At 65.5% G+C, this 20770-nt stretch overlaps 1 protein-coding gene across 1 annotated transcript in view; it reads left to right on the forward strand.

Annotated features, from left to right (window-relative positions):
* Window positions 1-20770, forward strand: part of JPH3 (junctophilin 3) — a 73547-nt gene that overhangs the window by 16719 nt on the left and 36058 nt on the right. Inside the window, exon 2 of the mRNA XM_032324948.1 lies at window positions 9436-10213. Within this exon, the coding sequence (XP_032180839.1) occupies window positions 9436-10213 (778 nt within the window). The remainder of the gene's footprint in view (window positions 1-9435; window positions 10214-20770) is intronic.

A 20770-nucleotide genomic window follows, 5' to 3' on the forward strand; every position in this document is an offset into this window, starting at 1 on the left:
TGGCCATCGGGGGCTCCGTGGGGCTGTGGCAGATACAGGGGCCTCTGTGGGGCCGTTGCCATCGGGGGCTCCGTGGGGCTGTGGCAGATACAGGGGCCTCTGGGGGCCGTGGCCAGAAGGTGGGGCCTTTCAGCGGCTCCATCCTTCACTCTCTGGCCGAGTCGCCCGAGGTCCCCATGTTCAGTCCCTCTCTTGCTGCAGATCTGGGGGTTGGGTACCATGGTCCCCCTTTTATGGACATGGAGTCTGAGGGTTAGTAACCCGTCCAGCCTCATGGCTAGTGGTGGAGCTCGACTTGCGTCCAAGTGGCCTTGTGGGAGGCCTGCCCCTGGGAACTGGCCCAGAACTCGGGAAACTGAGGCCTCGAGGTCTTACGGGGGCTTAGTGACAGCCTTGAGGGGGTTGGAGCCCCTGTGTCCCGCTGTGGCCGTGGGTGCGTGTATGGGGTGATGGACCGCAAGCCACGTTGAGAACCTCGTCTTAAATGCAGCCCCCAGGCCCCAAGGCGGGGCGCTCAGCCAGGCTCCTGGTGTACCTCTGGTGTGTGTGTGATGCCCCAACCCTGAGAAGCGACACAGAGGGAGCGGCAGGGGCTTCCGTCGGAAGGCCAGATGGAAGCTGACCAGCAGGCGGCTTTCCAGCGACAAGATTGTTGGTTCTCACAGGACATGGTGTAAACAGGAAAGTGATGGGGGGCTGCTCCTGCCCAGCCTCCTCCCAGATGCCACCCCTCCCCCGGGTCCATGCTCTGCGCAGGCCGAGAGTCCGATCGGTTCCAGAACTCTCTGGGTGCTTCTCATGGGAGAACATGGGTTCTCGGCCCCAAGGGGCACTGGTCACCTGGAGGGTCACCTGGGTGCCGGCCCACCTACAGGGGCTCTGCCTCACTGGGGCTGGGGCCCTGGGAATCTGCATTTCAGCAAGTCCTAGGTGGCGCAGATGCTGCCCAGGAGACCCAGGGCAGACCCAGCAGCCATGATGCACGGACAGCCCTCCAGCGGACCCTCTGCTGGCTTACTTCTCAGACCACCATGGCCTCCTAATGAATTTTACTTAAACACGGTGATTGCCTTGGACCAGCACCATCCTCAAGCGCTTTCCAAGTGTCAATCGATAATTTTCCCATAAGAAACACACGGCGGGGGGGGGGGGCCTCCTCTTGTCATTGTGCCCATTTCACAGATGGAGACAGGTGAGGCTCAGGGGTCAAGGAATCTTCCCAGGGTCGTGTGGCCACGCTCAGACCTGCCCGGCTTCTGACCACTCTGGTGGAGGGCCCTTTTTGAGACGGGCTGATCCCTCATTTCCTGCCCGTGTTCCCATTAACCCCTGACCTCAGAGGGACTAACCTTGCGGGCCTCGGGCGGCTGTGGAGCCTCCGTGCCCACTAGGTGACCCGGATGGCGGGATTCGGAGTAACACCGTCTCTGTGCGGCCTTCGATTCTGGGGGATGGAGGAGTCAGGGCTGGGGGCACGGGTGGTCCCCGCTCCCTGAGGCCTGCCAGGATGGCAGTCTGGAAGCTGGTGGGGGAGACAGCCAGGTCTTCTCAGCCTGTCGAACCATTCCCGGCCCTCAGAACGAGCCCTCTCTGCGCGAGCGGCTCTGCGCACGGGGGTGTGAGAACCAGCAGGCGTGGGGGGATGTGTGGCCGGAGCTGGGCCCGCGTCCCTCCTTGCTGACTTCTTCCCTACCTTTCGGACGGTGGTGGAGGTAACTGTCCAGAACCCGGGCCTGGGTCTCTATCAGGCACACCTGGTTAGGGTCCTAGCCCAGCTGTGTCCTCCGTGCCAGAAGTTCGGCCCAGTAAGTCTGGGCACCCAGCCAGAGAAGTCCTTGGCGCGGCACAGACACACTGTGTGCCCTGGGCAGTGTGGGCTGTGCTGTTCCTGTCGGCGGGGAAAGGAGCCTCCGCCCTCCCCTGTGAGGTCAGGGTGAAAACACACGAGCAGAGTCCGTCTCCCTGGGGAGAGCGGCTTGGAAGGGACATGGGGAGCCCCGGCTGGGGTCCGCAGACCCGCTGCGACTTCAGACACGCACCTCACGGCTGACCTCACGGAGCGTGGGCCTCCCCCGAGGACGGGGGCCGTCAGGGGTCAGAGGTTCCGGTCCGCTCTGCGGGGAGCCAAGCAGGGGAGTCCGATCTCCGCCCTCCCCCTGCTCTGTGACCTCGGGAAAGTGCCCTCGTCTCTCCGCACCCCGTGGGCCCGTGTGGAACGACCGCACGTGGCGCTCGACCATGACGGCTCAGCAAGCCGCCGCGGCCCGTGCCCTTCAGACACGGCGCTCGTGGTTCTTGACCGCCGGGCTCCCCAGCAGGGGTTTCCAGGTGCGTCCCTGCTGATGGGAACGGGTAGAGGGGCGTCTTCGAGACGACCAGAATCCTTGAAGGAACCGTCCTTATTCGGAAACGAGGCTTTTGGAAAAGTACTTCCCTGGACCTGACAACTGCCCAGACTTGAAGGAGCAAACTGCCCTCCCCTGGGAGTGGGCGACCATGCACGGCGCAAGCCCCCGGGAGCCAGACGCCCCTGGGGCTGGGGCCACACGCATGAGGCCAGCCCGGAAGGCTTCACCGTGCACCGTCGCTGCTCTGGGACGTCGGACGGGGCAACGCACTGGGGACAATGCCAGGGTCCGTAGCTGCCTGGGGTTGCAGGGAGAGAGGACCGGGCGGAACACAGGACTTGTAGGACAGCGGGGTGACTCTGTGGGGGTACGTGCATTTGTGCAGACCCACAGAAGGGCCCGCGTGTCTCCTGCTGTCAACCCTGCACTTCGGCCAGCATGGATACTGGACCACTGACTGGGACTAATGAATGCAGGGGAACAAAGTGGTGGCCTGGGGGCGTCTGGAAGGCCTGTGTCTTCTCACTCAGTCTTTCTGTAATCCTGAAACTGCGCTTAAATTTAGAAACAAAACAAAACAAAACCTCTTCCCGTAATGGACCGGTGTGGGGAGTAGAGGGTCAGCGTGGACGCCTGCCGCGGACCCCCACGCCGAGAACGGGGAGAGGCTGGTCTCGAGCCTAGTTCCTGGCCTTCGAGCCCCCAGCACACTCAGGTGTGGCCACCCGCCTGCGTGGCTCCTCGTGCCCGCCCCTGCCCCCGGGAGGCCGGGTGCACCGCCCACACCTCTGCCGGCTGGAAGGGGGGTGAGTGTGAGCGAGAAGGCGGGGCTTGCTGCTTCCGCTGGAATCTGCTTTAACTCTGCGCCCTCGGACCCCAGGGCGCCCTCCGTCCCAAGGAGACCACTGACCTCGGTGAGGCTTGGCCCCTTTTCTCCAGCTTTCCCCAGCAGCCTGCTCAGGCCCCGGGCCGAGCCCTCAGCAGGCCGGCGTCCTCTGCGGGCAGCGGGGCCCCGTGGCGGCACCCCCATGAGGTCTGAATCCTACCCGAGCCTCGGCCTCCGCAGCCAGAGCGGTGAGGACAGCGTGACTGCTGAGGGACCCTCTTGCCAAAGTCCCTCCCATCCCTTCCCCGCTCACAGCGCTCCACCTGCGCCAAGATCACGCGTGCCCCGAGCTGCAGGTTCCGTCAGGGCCCCAGACACACCCCTGCCCGGCCCCACCTGCCCAGAACGTCGAGCGGCTAACTTTGTGCCTCGCTGTCGGGTGTGGACGTGTGTTCCGTGGAGGATTTTCGGTCGTAAGTGCGAGGCGGACGCGTCCGGGGGCGCCCAGCCCTGGCCCACGCCACCGCGCGCAGCTGCACCCGTTTGCCGGACTGGCGCCTCTCCCAGCTGCGCGGCGCCTGCGGTGCCCCGACCCCTCCCCGCCTTCCGAAGGCTCCGGAGCTTCTGCGGGCGGCTCTTCCGCGGACGCACACTCCAGAGGCTCCCCGCCGTCTACCCGTATGTACACACACGTTCTGTGGACCACACGTTTTCTGGATTTCCCTTCGCTGTCTCCAGGAGTCCCCTGTCTGTCCCCGGCTCCCCCCTGCTCCCTGGACCTCCCCTGCGCCTCTCCCCGCCTCTTGCTTTCTCGTGGTTCACTCCCTCCCTTGGCTGGCCGCCGTCCTGCAGCAGCTCTGCGAGGAAGGGTTCCCGGAAGGTTGTTTCAGTGGCTTCGCTGCTGAACGGGTCCCTTACAGAATTCTAGGCCAGCATTGCCCCGACCTTGGGGCGGGGGCAGCTGCCCCGGACGGCCCGGTTTCACGGCTGCGGAGGAGGCCTCTACGGATCCGATTCTCCGTCCTTCACGCACGGTCGCCCCAGGTCCCCGCGGTGTTTAGCCCCTTCATTCTTGGGGCCGGGGTCGGGGGCAGTTCCTGAAACCCGCAACGCCGAGATTTGGTGGGAACCTTTCCCTTGTCGTGCTGGCGTCCGTGAGCCCCTCCGGCCCGGCCCCTGTCGAACGGCTTCGGTAACGCCCCGGAACCCCTGCTGTACGGGCCTGGGCCCCGGCTGGCGCGCGCCGGCTCTGGTTTTCCTCTCACTGCGGTGCCTGCTTCTTCTTTTTGTTGCAGGTTCTGGAGTTTTCCCGAATTTATCCTCCAGCTCATGCTTTGAATTTCCGAGCACTCGCCCTTTGTCCCTGACTTTCCCTTTTTGTCGCTGTCGGGTTCTTTGCTCCTTGCGGATGCGGGACCTTCTCTCTTCACGGACGTAACTTCTGGGTTCCTGCCGTCTCCCGTTCTCTGCTTCTCGCGATTCTCTCCAGTCCCACCCTCTGCCCCCTGCCTTTTTGGTATGTTTGGCTCTTTCTTCCTGCCGGAGGCTTTCCAGGATGGCCCCTGGCGGGCTGTTGTTATTGTCGTTTCAGTATTTTATTTGAGCGGGAGCACAAGCGGGTGAGGGCAGAGGGAGAGAGACCCGCTGACTCTGGGGCTCCTTCCCAGGACCCCAAGATGCTGACCTGAACCGACGTCAGACACTTAACCAACTGGGCCTCGCAGCCGCCCTCACAGTCCAGTTATTAAAGTGAGAGGCCGAGCAGCCGGCGGCCCCGTGCAGCCCCTCCCGAGGCTCTCTGCCCCTGCCAGGCTGGGGCGATCCTAGACGCCTGCCCCTGGGTCGCCTGGGAAGGCCGGCAGGGTCTCTCTTCAGAACAGGGCCTTCCTCTCGGGAGTCGATGTCTGGCTCCTCTCTCCTGGGGACCCCCAGGTGCGATCTTCTGGGTCTGTGTCTCCGGAACCTTCTTTCTGCGTGCTACAGGACGGAACGGGTGTGTGTTCTCTGCACCCTGGGTCTTATACGGGTTTGCCGGGGCTCCCATAACCCCTCGGCGTGTGTCGGATCCCAGTCTGGAGGCCCAGATCGAGGTGCCGCCGGTGGGGCTCTCCCGAGGCCGCTCGCCCGTCTTCATGTGTGTGCTCCCTTCTGCACACACCCCTGGTTTCACCCCTTTCTCGCAGGAACAGCTGGGTTGGGGCCCAGACTAACAGCTTCCTATTTCTTGCTGTGCTCAAAGACCACACGGAGTTTACCATCTTCCCTGTGTTCAGGACCGCAGTTCCCTGGGACTAACGCAGCCTGTCGGGCAGCTGTCCCCACCGTCCACGTCCAGCAGTCAGTTCCCGTAGGCCCCCTGCTCCCGTTAACGGCTCCCCTCGGGGCTCGCACCCACCGTCCGACTTTCTGTCCTGGGTTTGACCTGCTTTCAGTATCTCCTCCAGGTGGAACTGTGCAGTAGTTATCTTTTCCCTAACGTCGTGTCCTGCACGTTCACCCGTGTCCTGGCACGAGTCCGACTCCCTCCTCTTCGGGCTGAGTGATGTGCCGGGGCGTGGGTCGACCCCACTTTCCTCACCCTGTCGGTCCGTGGACCCTTGGCTTGCTTGTGCTTCTTGGCTGCTGAGAACGCGGCGTGCAGAGCCCCTGCCGTGCACCCCACCCCCCAGGTCGGGTCCCCAGGCTCCTCCGGTCATTCTGGGTTTATTTTCTGGGGGAGCCGCGTGCTGTCTCCCACGGCAGCAGCGCTGTCCCCCGTGCCCGCCGGCGGCTCTCCCTGCTCTCACCAACACCACCTTCCGTGGCTGTGACCGTGGCCGTCCTGGTGGGCATGAGGTGGGGTCCCGCTGTGGGTTTGACGTGTTTCCCGGACGGCGAGCGGCGTCGAGAATCTGCCCGAGCGCCTGTCGCCTCACTTCCTTCTGCCGCGGTCCCGTCCGCAAAGGCCGGGTCGCCAGGTACGGCTGGTCCTGAGGTACCGGGGGCACGAGTGTGACGTGAGGATGAAACCTCCTGGGGAGGGGCCTGCCGTCCCCCGCGCCCGCGCCTGCAGAGCCCGAGGTGTCCTCGTAGAAGGTCCCTGCTGAACTCGGATTTCATATCGTTACCAAAAGCTCGTCTCGTGTAAGTGCGTCCCAGAGCCTCGGCTTTAACTCAGCGCCCGGGGCCGCATCTGACAGCTCTGTCCCCGAGCCACAAGTAGAAGGAGCCTCCGGGCGTCGGGGAGAGAGTCGCAGCGATGGCAGCTTGCTCGCAGCCTGAACTAGGACAGGAGGTCTGCCCGCCCGAACGGGCCCGCTACCCCCAGGCCTCCCCACCCCCACGGCGCCCGGTCCCGGGTTCCTCCTCACAGCCCTCGTGGGTGCCGGCCATGGACGGGGTCTCTGTGCCAGCGTGGGCCACACGGAGCCTGCGGAGTGACAGAAGCGTCCCCCATGACCGTCCCCCGCTTACAGCCAGCTTGACTCCGGGAAGGTGCAGCAGACGCTGTGGGGCTGGTGGGGTCCCCCCGGGGGGAAGGTGTCCACTACCGGGACAGGCAGCCCAAGGCAGGAAGAGCTCATGGTCAGGGCAGGGGTGGGAGGAGGGCAGAGGGTGGGGAGCACCCCTGCTGCTCCATGTTTGCCCCTCCACTTGGGGCAGTGGGCCCAGGACAGCCTCCCCGAGCAGGGCACACCCCCACCAGCTTTGGGGCTGCCAAATGACCGAGCAGTGTGGGGGCGCAGAAGCTCGCCCCTTCGGGGTGGGGTGAGCCTGTGGGGTTGAGCTGAAGGACGCACGCGGCGGAGACCCCCGTCGCCTCGGCCCCTCCCTCCTCCACCCGTCCCTGCAGGGGACACTGGTCTCCGGCTCTGCTCCTAGACAGCACCGGCGTGTGAGTCACTGTTTAGACGGACAGGCTGCTGTGTGGTGGAGCAGAGGGCTTCCGGGTCCCTTGTCCTGGCCCCTTGCCCTGGCCACGTCTCTCCCCATCGAGGCCATGCACCAGCCATGAGGAGAAGAAGGAGTCAGAGCCCAAGGCCCACCCCCTCTGGGCAGCTTGCAAGCTGCGTAGGCAGGGAGACGTGTCCCCCAAAGCCGGGCATCCCCCTGCTGTGGAGTGCCGGATGCTGGCCTGGAGGACACGGGTCCTATGTGGGAGTGTGGTCAGCTCCGTGGATGGGGGTACCCCACGGTGTTACTGCGGGGGGCGGGCAGCTGGGTTGGGTTAGGTGGGATTCGAAAGGCACAGTGGGGGTTGAGTCAGGGCAGGCTGTGTGGACAAGTGTCACACAAGCCCTTGAGGTGTCAGGACTTGTTCTGCCTTGGGGTTGTGGGGGATAGTGATGGGGTAACAGACCCCTGATTGAAGTCTTTTGGGGCCACGCTGCAAAGCTTTGGATTCCACACCTGGACTGTGTCTTACCTCTGCTGTGGGGCGGGCATGTGAAGGGGGGGCCTGCGCGAGAGACAGTAGGGAGCAGTGGGGCGTGGGGCAAACCGGAGGGCACACTCTGTCTAGAGGAGGTGGCCACTGCTAAACTGTACTGCATTTGCCGTCTGGGAACAAGGATTTAGGGTTGCCGGATCCTGTAATTGTAGGAGAACGAAGAGCTAAACCTTTGTGTGAAACGTCTTGGTTTTGAAATGTTGGCATTCCAGTTTTGTTTTGTTTTTTAAGATTTTATTTATTTGAGAGAGAGACACACAGCAAGAGAGGGAACACAAGCGGGGGAGTGGGAGAGGGAGAAGCAGGCTTCTGAGGACCAGGGAGCCCGATGCGGGGCTCCATCCCAGGACCTCGGGATCATGACCTGAGCCGAAGGTAGACGCTTAATCCACTGAGCCACCCAGGGGACCCATAACTCTAGTTTTTTATAAGAACACTGTTGGACAAAATAAACTTGTATATTGGCGAGTTTCTGGTTTATAGACCCTGTGACACGGAGTTGGAAGAGTGTAAAGCCCTTCCAGGGTGGGGAGCCCCTTGGCGGACCTGGGTTGAGACCTAGTCTGGGAACCCAGGACGGACTCACACTGAGGGCCGCCCTCTTCCTCCAGTGACTTACGGCATGAGGGCTTTCAGGTTGCTTCTATGGACGAGGAGACTGAGGGTCAGAGAGGTTCCCATCACACAACAAGTAAGTAGAGGAAAGGATACGTGTCTGCGTTTGTTGGTTTATTTTTCCTTCTTATTCTGCCGTGGTGGGATATTCCATATGTGGGAAAATCTGGAAAATCTGGAGTTTTAACCACTCGTTGTGTGGTTCAGGGGCAGTGTATTCCCAGGTCACACAGCCATCCTATCTACTTTCCAAACTTCTCCATCACCCTAAATAGAAACTGACCCCATCAGAGAACAAAACCTGTTCCCCCCTCCCCCGACCCCAGGCACCGCCCTTTTGTCTCTGAACCTGACTGTTGGAAGGGCCTCCTGTCCAGGTTCTCTGGGGGCGTGTGTCCTTCCTGGGCCGACTTGTTTCCCTGAGTCCTCCGGGGCACCCACACGGTAGCGGGCGGCAGTTTTGTAGCTGAATGATACTCCACTGTGTGGATGGACCCTGTTTGGGTTTCACGTTCGTCCGTAGAGGGACACCTGGTCCGTTTCCACCTGTTGGCTGTTCTGAGTGATGCCGCTGTGAGTTGGGTGTGCAAACACTGCCTTGGGTTCTTCTGGGCGTGTCAGGTCTGCTGGTTGCAGTGCCCTCGTGTCCCGCATGCTGAGGTGTCCCACTTACTGCTCTTCCAAACCCTTCTTGGATACCTCCAGCCACTGGGCGCTTGCCACCTCCCAGGCCAGCCTCTTCCCACCCGGTTTGTAGGCCGAATCTGTGTCCCCGTGGCTGGACCCCCAGGCCCCACGACAGCTGGGGGCCACGCAGCAGCATGTGCTTCTCCCTCCTCCACTGGGTGCCTCCCTGACTTCCCGGGTTGGGCCTTTGCCCGTGTGTGGGGGGAGCTCCAGTTCACCCCTGACCGCGTCAGACCCCTGGCTTTCCCCTCTCCAACTTCCAGGACAATCGAAGGCCACCGTAGAGAGCACGGTGGAAGCGTCTTTACCAAAGACCATCGGCGATATAATCACGAAAACACTACGGTCTGTCTGCCTCCAAGCAGACTTCACCACGTTGTCCCAAGACCGAACCACGGCGGCTGGTCCACTGTGTCCTGTCCCCCTCCGTCTCCAAGACAGAACCACGCGGCTGGTCTGCTGTATCTGCTGTGTCCTGTCCCCTTCCACCGTTGCCCTTGGGCTCACCCGTCTCTCCTTTCTCTCCACAGGGACCTACCAGGGCCAGTGGGTCGGTGGCATGCGCCAAGGCTACGGGGTGCGGCAGAGTGTCCCCTACGGCATGGCGGCGGTCATCCGCTCGCCCCTGAGGACGTCCATCAACTCTCTGCGCAGCGAGCACACCAACGGCGCAGCGCTGCACCCCGACGCCTCCCCGGCAGTGGCCGGCAGCCCGGCCGTGTCCCGAGGGGGCTTCGTGCTGGTGGCCCACAGCGACTCCGACATCCTCAAGAGCAAGAAGAAGGGGCTGTTCCGGCGCTCGCTGCTGAGCGGGTTGAAGCTGCGCAAGTCCGAGTCCAAGAGCAGCTTGGCCAGCCAGCGCAGCAAGCAGAGCTCGTTCCGCAGCGAGGCCGGCATGAGCACGGTCAGCTCCACGGCCAGCGACGTCCACTCCACCATCAGCCTGGGCGAGGCCGAGGCCGAGCTGGCCGCCATCGAGGACGACATCGACGCCACCACCACCGAGACCTACGTGGGTGAGTGGAAAAGCGACAAGCGCTCGGGCTTCGGCGTCAGCCAGCGCTCCGACGGGCTCCGGTACGAGGGCGAGTGGGCCGGCAACCGGCGGCACGGCTACGGCTGCATGACCTTCCCCGACGGCACCAAGGAGGAGGGCAAGTACAAGCAGAACGTGCTCGTCAGCGGCAAGCGCAAGAACCTCATCCCGCTGCGCGCCAGCAAGATCCGCGAGAAGGTGGACCGCGCCGTGGAGGCCGCCGAGCGGGCCGCCACCATCGCCAAGCAGAAGGCGGAGATCGCGGCCTCCAGGTAGGCGGTGTGCGGGGCGGGCGGGGGCGCGGCGGTCTGCTGGGGCCGCCGCCGTCCGCAGGATGAGGCGCTGGTGCTTCTGGACTGCTGCCCTGGGGCACCCGGGGGCTCCCCGGCGGTTCTTGGCGGGGGCGGGCAGCGGTTGGTCCAGCGGCTGCTGCTGGTCGGTTCCTCCGGCTGAGAAGACCGCCCGCTGTCCCCGTGCTGGCATTTCCCGTGGGGTCGCCGTGGGTAAAGGAGGGGCCCGTTCTGCGGCGACACAGAGGTGTGATGTTGCCATGGTCGCGCTCCTGGTGCCGCGGGCGTGTGGGGGAGGGAGGAAGCCACCCTGGTTTTTTGTGGGCTCCAGGACATAGCCCCACGGGGAGGGACCGGTTGGGGGTGCCCGGCAAGTGGCCCACCTGACCCTGGGCACTGTAGGCCGGCAGGCAGTGTGATGTACGCCCCTTCCTGAGTTGGGGTTCCTCAGAGCTGCCGGGCAGTGGGCAGCAGTCCCAAGCTGGCTGTTGGGGGGCACCGTGTCAGCTCTCCGGGGCATTTTGGTGTTGGTGCACGGTGCGGGTTCTGAGCTAGAAGGAGGGGCTCAGGGCCCGGCTCCCAGAGCTGCTGGGGTCGGTCGGCAGGGGTCCTGGGGACGGCGTTAGAAGGCGCACCTGCCCAGGCCAGAGGCGTCTAGGAGGACAGACCACCACGTCTTTCTGGGTGATTCTGGGTTCCCAGCCAGGGGCAGGAAATCTTCTGGCTCCATCAAGGGTCAGGACAAGGCCCAACCTTGTCGCTAATTCAAGTTTCAGTTCGTTGGGCTCTGGTTTTCCGTGAATTTTGATCCACAGTGGAGGAACAGAAACAGTAGCAGGTTTGTCGGCAGAACATCCGCGGCTCCCGACGTCTGAGGCTTAGAGGGAGTGGAGATCCCTTCTGAGAAGCCAGGAGAAGGATCAGCCCCTCCCTGCGCACCAAAGTCCCAAATCGCTCCCCCTTCTCCCCAAGATGTGTCCAGGCACGGAAACAAACGGGGCCCGCGTTGATGACGACTCCCCCGGAAGCTGAAGATGAACTTAGGTGTGATCGTTACTGTTTCCTTCCTAAACGGGACACTCGCTCGTGCGAACACGGAGCGTAGGAGGAGGACGGCGTCCGCAGCTCTGGTGGGCCCCGGCCACGGGCTGGCGTAGGGTGTATGTCCCGCTGTTCAGCTGTGTGTCGTGCGGCCTGTTGACCTCCACAGACGAGAGGCCGTTCCAGGGCTGGGGCACGGTGTGGTCGGGGATCCGGGGTCCTTGTGGGAGCTCCCGTCCGGCTGCGGATCTGTTCTCGACCCCAGGTCTCCTGCAGCAGTGACGTTAAAGTCCAGAGACCAGGAGAACGTCCTTGGGACTGAGGATGTGGGAAGCGGGGAAGTTTTCTGACAAATCCCACAGAAGTGGGGGCCCGAGATCAGAGTCCGCACACCTGACAGGCTCCGCCCGGGACTGGCTTCAGTCGGTGAACCGGGAGTGACGGCCCCTGCCTGCTGAAGGTCGGAGAACTCGGGCGACGTTTCTCCGTGTGTTGGGGTCAGCTCAAGGGGCTGCAGACCCTGGTCCGGCTCAGGCCCATCGCTGCTGAGCAGGGTGGGGAAGGTGCTTCCTTCTCTGGGCTGGTTTCCCTGTGGAAGGACAGAATGAAGCAATGGACAGTGCCCGCAGCCTGTGGGGGGGCCTGGCCTGACACCCCAAGGCCCCCCTCCACTGGAGCGTGGAAGTGGCCTTGGCAGCTGCAGAGGGGGGCGGGGGCTCAGGCGGACTCTGGTCATTGCCACAACCAGGAGACAGCCAGGCCGTGTGGGCGGTCGCAGCGGGGGCCGCCACTCCCTCCTCGGGTGCTGGTGCGGGTTACTGAGCCATGTCTGCGAGAGACAGTGCGGTGTCTCCTCCCCTGGGGGCAGCTCTGTGGGGACAGCTGCCCTGTGGATGGGGACATGGGCTTTCCTGGAAAACATGGGTGGGACAATGGCACGTAGACCTTGAGCTCTGAGTGGGGGCCCCTTATGTGGGCCCCCAGCTGAAGGGGTGGGGGGTCGGGGAGTGTCCGCAGCCCGGTTCCCAGTCCCCGGTCTGTGCACGGGCACCGCGGGGCTCTAAGGCACGTGGAGCCCCGCACCCCCCACCCCCCCGCAGAGATGCTGGGTTTGTCTTGGGTGCCACCTGGGCTCAGAGCTCCTTACGGCTTTCTGGGCCATCGTCAGTGCTGACGGCACCAGAGGTGGGAACGTGCTGGGCGGGGCCCCACCCCAGAGCGGCTGGTTTGGCGGGTCTGGGCGCAGCACGAGAACCTGCATTCCTCAGAGCCCCCGGGAGGCTGCACCCGCCGGCTCCCCAGGGCGGAGGCGCTGCAGGAGACAGGCAACGGGTGGGTCAGGGCCCGTGGGGAAGGTCGGTCTGAGGGGCCGCGGTCAGAGCAGAAGGTGCTGCTGTCCCTCCCCTGTGACTTTCTGTGACGACCTCTTCCCCCGTCGTGGCTGACGGCCACCACCTGCCCTGTCACGGACGGGAGACACCCTGAGCCCCCGGAGGGCCTGTTCCAGACCACGAGTACTCCGGCGGACCTCAGCGTGGGTGCCTCCCGTCGTATCGTGCTCCGGCCCTTCCGCGAAGTGTCCTTCACCGGACGGCAGATGTGACAAGCCGATCGTAGCACTCCTGGCAGTGCACTGGCCCGGTGGACAGAACCTGACGGTCTCACCAGAGCCGCTGGTCTTTCCGAGGACCAGCCGGGGGCTGTTGGAAGTCAGGATGCAAACTTGTCCACTCCTGGCCCAGAGGCTGTCCACTGGAGTGTGCAGAGGCTGTTGTCTGTCACGCGGCTCTCGTGGCTCCCCGTAGAGGAAAGCGCTGGTGGGTGCCGAGCTGGGGGTGACATCCCGGTCCGTCCCCCCACATCCCGCGCAGCCCCTGGACACAGGGCAGCTCCCCGGGCTGCTGAGAGGGCGGCGGCAGATTGCGGTGAGCCCCCCCGCTGTGTCTGCAGGGCGAGGGCGGTCAGGGCCTGTGACAGTTCAGGGGCCCCCGGTGGTGGTCGCAAGCGGGGTCCCCGTCTGGCCCCTCTGTGGAGCCACGCGGACGCGTCCATGGAGAGCTGTCCGCGGACATGCGGCATTGTCCGAACGGCTGAGGTGTTTGTCGCTGTCCTCTGTTGGGGTGTGGACTCCTGGCCAAGGCTGTTCCGGTCGCGGCCGAGGCCGTGGGGGCTGGAAGAGCGTGGACCGTGGCGTCTGCTCCGCGCGCTTGCTTTGAACGAGTGAAGAAGGGAACGGGTGAGTGACCGATTGCGTGGGCCGCACCTGCTCTCACCGGCAGCAGCTGGGGGCCTGCAGGTGTGACAGTGGCCGTGACCTCGGGGGGCAGGACACGAGTTGCCAGACTCCCAAGCAGCTAGGGTCACCCCAGCTACCTGTCCTTTCTGTGGGGACCGAGGGAACCCTCTGGCTCCTTGGTGCCCGAGGATTCTGGCAGGAGAGCCGTCCATCCCGGGCCCAGCAAGGGCGCGCCTCCTGGCAGAGTTCAGAAGCAAGAACAGCATTTTCCCGCGTGGTTCCTCTGGTGTCCCAGCTCCCGGGGCCCGACATCACGTGGGCGGGGCCAGGTCCTGACCGCCAGGGCTCACCGTGCAGCCGTGGGCAGTCAGCGAGCTCCACAGGGGTGGCGGCCGATGTCCTGGCGGCATTCTGCACTGTGGGGGTTACACAGGGCGCGGTCTGCAGTGTTCAGCACAGGGCCCAGGGGTGGTGGGCACGTGCAGATGAGGAGGGAGCTTGCAGCTCGCAGCACACCCCCCCCAGGCATCCCCCACCCTTAAGACCCCCACAGGGGCCAGGCGCGCCTCTGGGCTCACTCCCGATTTGACCGGGGCTGGTCGGGGACAGTGAGCCAGGACATGCTGGGCAGGGGAGCAGGGATGGTGCCCCGAGAGCCCTCTGTCCCAGCCCCCTACTCCCTGGGCTGGCTTCCCTCTGGCGCGACACCGCAGCCTGGTGCTTGGAGCCAGCGGTCCCCGGGGAGTGGCCGTGGTGGTCAGGGCAAGGGAAGAGGAGGTGCCGGGGCGGCTGAGCTGTTCGGGGGGGCTCTTGTCCCGGGGGAGCAGCCCCAGGTGTGGTGGGTGTGCAGGCAGGAAGGGGCGCCGTGCCCCGAGGCCCTGGGGTGGGGCGGGCATCCCTGCTTCTGTGCTGGCAGTGGCTGGGCGGCTGCGGGCACCTGTCACTGTGTGCCGAGGCTGGCTGGGTCCTCGCGGCGGCCAGCAGGCAGACAGGTGGGCGTGCCGGCCCTCACTGGATGTGTGTGTCTTGGGACGCTTGGCTGAGTGCGTAGCATTGCAGGGGGGAGGAGATGCGAGGGACCTTGACCAGGCGTTTGGACGGGAGAGGTCGTTCCTGACACGGGGCGGCCATCCCCCGCCCACACTCGGGCGGACGGGGCTCCCCGACCTCCGTGCGCTCACGGTCCTCCTGCCGGGCAGCCTGCCCTTCCGAGGTGGGGGTTGTCCCTGCCAGCGTGGCCAGGGCTGGGGCGGGAGGTGAGTCACGTGGGCGGCGTGGCCGAGGAAAGGCCCTGATGCTGAGGGCGCCGTGGCCGGTCACAATGAGATACACCCTCGGTGCTGGCCACCAGGTCCTCCTGCTCTTGCCCTGGCATGGAGCCCAGCAAGGGCTTGAACTCACGACCCTGAGATCAAGACCTGAGTTGAAACGAAGAGTCCGTTGCTTCACCGACGAGCCCCCCAGGCGCCCCTGACAACCACACGCTCTTGTCTGGCTTTTCTCCGTGTCCGGGTAGACACAGGTCTCGCACTCCGTGGTCTCCTGTTACGTGGCGGGACCGTGGCGCCCGTGGCTTGCTTCTCTCCAGACCCACGTGTTCCTCGTGCTGTACCACATGGGTCCAGCCCTGACTCTGAATGAGTTCTGGGTGCGCCCAGTCACTCGGTCTTAGGGGCAAGGCCACAAGTCTGTGCCCTTCGCTGCCGGCTGGCCATGCTGCCTGCAGCCTCCCGGAGCGGGCCCTGCTGGCGGAGAGATGTGTGCGTTTAGTCTGTGCTGATGCTGTGGGGGCCTGGCGGGAGGGCTGCCCCATTTACTGTGGCTGGGGAGGGGAGGGGGGCTGCGGCAGGACGTGGGGGCGACCTCGAGGGGCAGCTCCCCCACTGAGGCTTGTCCACGGCAGAGGCCAGCGATACCCCAGAGACACCGTCCTCCTGATGGCCGGACCCTGCGGGTATGTGACCTTCCGCGGCAGAAGGGACTTTGCCGACGTGGTGAAGGGTTTTGAGAGGAGGGGCTCACGCAGGATCGGGGGCGGTGGGGTTACGAGGGTCCCAGAGCAGGTTTGCGTCGGCTCAGAGAGGACGGACAGCGGAGGCAAGGGTGGTGATGTGGCCACGAGCCAAGCATGTGGCCGCTGGAAGAGGGGAGGAAACTCGGCCCTGCACCCCCAGGTTCTAGAAGGGTCCAGCACCACCCGCCCTGTGACCCCGGCCTGCTGAGGCCCTGGCTTCGGCCATCCAGAGACCGAAGCTTCTGTGTGTGCCGCATGTGTTGGGAAGGGCGTGCCCTCTGCCCTGGACGAGGGCGGGGTGTGTCACCCCCTGTCCGCTCTCTAGAATGGGCAAGCCCGTCCCCTTCCCAGCCTGCTAGGTGGCCAGCTCCTCCAGGCCCTGCGGAGCTGGGCTCTCTGCGGAGCTGGGCTCTCTGCGCAGGGCACGAGAGCTTCCTGCCTCCGGAGGCGGGCCGACCACCTGCTAGGACAGGCCTTCTGGTGGGCGAGAGCCATCTGTTCTGGCTCTGGCCTCTGGACAGGAAAACCGGAGGAGAGGCTCAGGACAGGGGTGCTCGATCCTGGGAAGGGGCTGGGGCCGGCCCAGGGCCCGCTGCCTCCCGGCTCTGTGTGCCCCCAAACCTTAGTCCCTGCCCTAGAAGTCCAGGAGCTCCGAGTGTGGGCCTGTGTGCTGTGTCCTCCGGCGGCAGGGCCGGCTCCTTTCTGTGCCTCCACCGCGCCCCGTGGGGCCTCCCCCTCGCACACGGGGTCGGGGATGTGGGCTGTCGGATGTGATTAGGCTCGTGGCCTGCTTGGCTCCGTGGCGTCCCACTTGTCAGGCAGAAGGCGCGGAGCCTGTGACTCAGCCCTAGGCAGTGACTCCACCTGGCGCTCAGACAGGCACCTTGGACGGCGAGGAAACAGGAAGCCAGCCCCGCGCCGGCCACATCCAGGAGAGCCCTACCCCGGTCCCAGGGCCCAGAGTGGGGCTGGGGCCACTCCCCGTCCTCCCTGAGACCCCGCCTCTCAGGAGAAGCTGGAGCCTCTTACCGGGCCCTGGAGAGAGGGACTGCAAATCGGTGTCAGCGATCTGTCCCTGGACTTGGTGACCATGGGACATGCCCCCCTCAGTGGGACCCCTGCCGTCCTGCTGCAGCAGGATTGTGTTTCCTCCTCCTGGAGAGACGTGGCACGCAGTCCTGCTGTGCGCTGCTCTCCAGGCTCCGGCAAGGCTCGTAGGCTCCCCAGACCACGTCTTCAGCTCCGTATAAGGGGTCGGAAGCAGCAGGGGTCTGGTGGGGTCACAGGGACAGACAGGACACTGGGTTGTCCTTCCCTGGCATGTGAGAGCAGGCAGGGAGAGAGGTGCAGAGAGCAAAGCAGCCCGCCTGCCCTTGACCCCTTGATGGTCGCCAAGCCTCTGTGTCCCCCCGAGTGAGCCGCACCCTCGGAGCCGGGGAAGCCACGTCCATGTCAGTCAGACCCGCGAGTGTGGTTTCAGTCCAGCCAGAATCCAGCAGATGACGGCGGCAAGCTTCTGTTCCCGACTCCGCCTGCCCCCCCACCGGCTGTGCCCTCTGCCATGGGACTTTGGGGTCCCTCCTGTTAGAGGCTCGGCCGTGTGCTTTGTTTGGTCAGTGGCCTGGGGTGGACGTGGCGGCTGGCCGCCAGTTCGCCCCGTTGGGCTCCAGCACCGTGACAGCCGGGGCTGGGTGTGGGGACCCCGGGAAGACCCCGACACGCCGGCGGGAATAAACGATGACTTCGAGCCGCTGACAGCGCATCGCCGTGGTTCTGGAAGGACGAGTGACCCTGCTGCGCCCCAGCCACGCCGCACCGTGGGTCCTCGGGGGGACCCTCCTGACCTTCCCTGTGATCCGTGTCCCGGGGCCGCCGTGACAAAGTGCCGCCCGCGGGGTGGGGGTGGGGGCCCGACACAGCAGGTGTCCGTCCTCTCCCGGCTCTGGGGCCAGAGGTCTGGAAACTAGTGCGGTGGGTCTGCTCTCCCTCCGGAGGCGCCAGGAGGGTCCTCTCTGCCTCCTCCTGCTCCAGGGGTCCTGGGACTTCTTGGCTGGTGGCCACGTCCCCCCCCCGCCCCCCGTCTCTGCCTCTGTCCTCACTCGCCCTCTCCCTGTGCTGGTATCCGTGTCCCCTCGTCTTCCAAGGACACATCCTTGGCCTAAGGGCCAGCGTAACCCAATCTGACCTCCTCTTAGTTACATCTACAAAGACCCCACCCCAGGTAAGGTCACGCTGAGGTACTGGGTGGGTGTGGATCCGGGTGCAGGGTGGGGTGGGGTGGGGGGCCCTGGTTCAGCCCGCAGCACTCTGCGCCCAGCCAGGCGGTTCCCACGCTTCGAACGCCGTGTCCCCTGGTCCTTCCCCTCCTGCTGTCCCAGTGCCTGTCCGCGGAGTCGGCTGCCCTCCGGAGAGCTGGGGTCCAGGTCGCCGCTTACTTGCTTAGGCTGCTCAGACCCTTCCCCCCCCACAAAGTGTCTCCAGTTCTTGGGGTCCCGGGGACCTGCCTCAGCTTTCCTGGAGTTTTCCATGAGGCACTGTCACCCAGGCACGCGGTGTGGTAGACACTCACCGACGGCGAGACGGTCGGGGTTATCTCAGCCTTGACGGAATCTGCCATGGCTTACAGAGGCCACGGCTCCAAAACGCCCCGGCCACTCCTCCAGCCTAAGCTCCGCCGCCACCCCCAGACGGTGACCCCCAGGGCCTCCCCCTGCCTCTCACAATTCCCACCAACGGGCTCTGCCAGGCAGTGAGCTGCCCGGCCCCGCGTGGGAGTCCCGGCTTCCAGCCCGCCAGCCTCGAGGCCAGCGGGAGAACGGGGGGGCGGGGGGGCTGACAGGGTTGGGGTGGGAGGGGGGCCTCACCGCAGGAGCGCGTTGCAGAGCTGATTCTCCGCTGTGGAAAGATCCCTACTGTTGGCAAGACCGAGCTCCTACACGTACGCCACACGGGGTTTCGAAGGGCAGTTTGATGCCTCGTGGCTTTCTGCAAACCTAGGTCCGGGGAAACTGGGAGCTGGCGGTGTCTTTCAGGACTCGTTTGCAAAATCAACAGAGTCAGAACTCAAATCCGTGCAGGACGAAAGGGACCGGGCTGGCTTCCCTCTGCATGTTCACGTGGTTCCCGCGGGTTCCCCCGCACGGGGCAGGAAGGACCAGCAGGTCCGCGCTCGGCAGTCCTCACAGCTCTGGGTCCGGAGGGAAGGAGACCGCACGGGCTCCCGCACGCATGCCGGAGTGGTCGGGAAGGTCTCCGAGCAGCCGGCCCGGGACATACGTGCACCTCCAGCACCTCCTGCGTGAGGCGGGCGGCGGAGGACCGGTGCCCAGACGGCCGCCCCGCAGCACGGGGAGTGTGGGTGCCACGGCGCCTACCCGGGAGGCCGGGTGCACGAGCCTGTGCCGTTCCCCGCCGCGGTCCGCCTGTCTTGCGTTCCCGCCGGCCGCGTGGTGGGTTCTGGTTTCTTCCCTCCTCGCTGCCTCTCGTCGTGGTGGGTCCGTGGCTCGCCGCCCCGTGGGTGTGCTGGGGCCTCTCCCCGAGGGCGAACCACAGCGAGATAAGGACACGCTTGTCGGCCGCTGGTGTGTGGGGACACCGTCTGCAGTCTGGGGCTCTAACAGTCGTGTTCTGGTCCCGTTGGACACGCTCGGTTGTCGGAGTCTGGCTCCCGCGTGAGGCTGGGCTCCTGCCGGGCTGGGGGGCTGCCTGCCGCCCTGTTCCTCAGTGTCCAGCGGTGGCGGGGGGGGGGGGTCCTGGGATGGAGCTTGGGGAGGCACCAAGAGAGGGACCCCTCCCGGAGCTGACCATGAGGCTACCCAGCGCTGACCCGGGCGGCTCTGAACCCTCGACCCCGCAGTGCTGCCCACGGGGCGCTGTGCAGAGACCCGAGTCTCTGCGGTGGCCCCCAGGGAGACCTGATCCCTCCCGCCCCGAGGCCCGGCTGAGCTCGCCTGCTGGAGACTTAGTTGTGGGGCCTCCGCAGGGTGGGTCCCTCGGGGGAGGACACGGCAGCGGCTCGGCACCCTCACCCCTTCCCGCCTCGGCTGTCCCCAAGCACCCAGCCAGCGGCTGCGTGTCAGGGAGGCCGGGGGACGTCAGCCGTCTCCCAGTCTCACCTCAGCCTCTCTGGCGCCCACAGCCTCTGCCCCGGAGCCCCCAGCCCTGGGCCCTCCCTCTGGGTGTGTAGACGTTACCACCCGGGCCTCCTTCCGCCGTCCAGAGAGCACCTGCTCCTTGTGGGGCCGAGAGGCCGCGGGTCTCTCACAGGGGCTGGCGGCGGGGTGAGCCGTGCCCCCAGGTTCCGATCCCTCCAGGACAGGGGGCTCAGGTGCTGGGATTCTCCCCGCGACTCCTCTACGCCCCGCTACAGCTCTCGGCCCCTCGTCTCCTCTGCGGGGATGGGAGGCTGCCCGCCCTGTTCCGCCGTCCCACGGCCACCCGGCCCGTCCTCCAGGCAGACCCGCCGCTTCCTCTCTCAGCTGCCAGCTGCCCTGAGCGGGCTTGGTCCTGGGCCAACAGGAAGAGTTCAAACAGGGCGGTTCTGCTCCGTGGCCTGCAGGCGCTCCGCCCAGCCTGACCATGCGGGCCGACCGGAGGCCACCAGCCCGCCCCCTCCATGCACGCGCACCGCAGTCCCTGGGGCCGGGTGCCCAGGGCAGGGGCAGGAGGGGCGGGAGCCGGCCTGCAGCGACCCTCCCCGGGGCCGGCGGCTTCACACGCATGTCAGCCCCGGGAGCCAGGGTTGAGGATCCCGGCACTTGGGTCCCACATCCCCACCTGGAAGGGAGCCATGGTCCGCTAGGAACATGTTCACGTAAAACCTAACTGTGGCAAAACACGGATAAGGTCAGCTTTACTGTCAGCGTTTCCGGGGGGGCGCTCAGCCGCACGAAGTGCGTTCGTCGTACTGTGCAGCCGGCCGCCAGAACCTTCTCATCCTCCCAGAGCGCGGCCGGGCGCGGAGGGGGCAGCACCCCCCACCCCTCCCCTCCCCGCCCCCCCTTCCACTCCCCACCTCTGTGGGTCCCACTGCCCCCGGGGCCTCGAATGAGTGGAACCTACGGTGTTCGTGCCCTTGTGACAGGCCGGCCTCGCTGGTCCGTCTGTCCGTCCGTCCGTGCTGCAGCAGGTGTCACCGTCGCCTTCCCGTCATCCGCGGGGACCCTGCTGGGTTCATCCCGCAGCGGCCACCCAGGTCGCTCCCGCCTTTCGGCTGTTGTGGGGTGACCCAGCTGCCAACAGGGGCGCA

The sequence above is a fragment of the Mustela erminea genome, chromosome 19 (genome assembly GCF_009829155.1).
Source record: "Mustela erminea isolate mMusErm1 chromosome 19, mMusErm1.Pri, whole genome shotgun sequence".
Taxonomy (NCBI): Eukaryota; Metazoa; Chordata; class Mammalia; order Carnivora; family Mustelidae; genus Mustela; species Mustela erminea.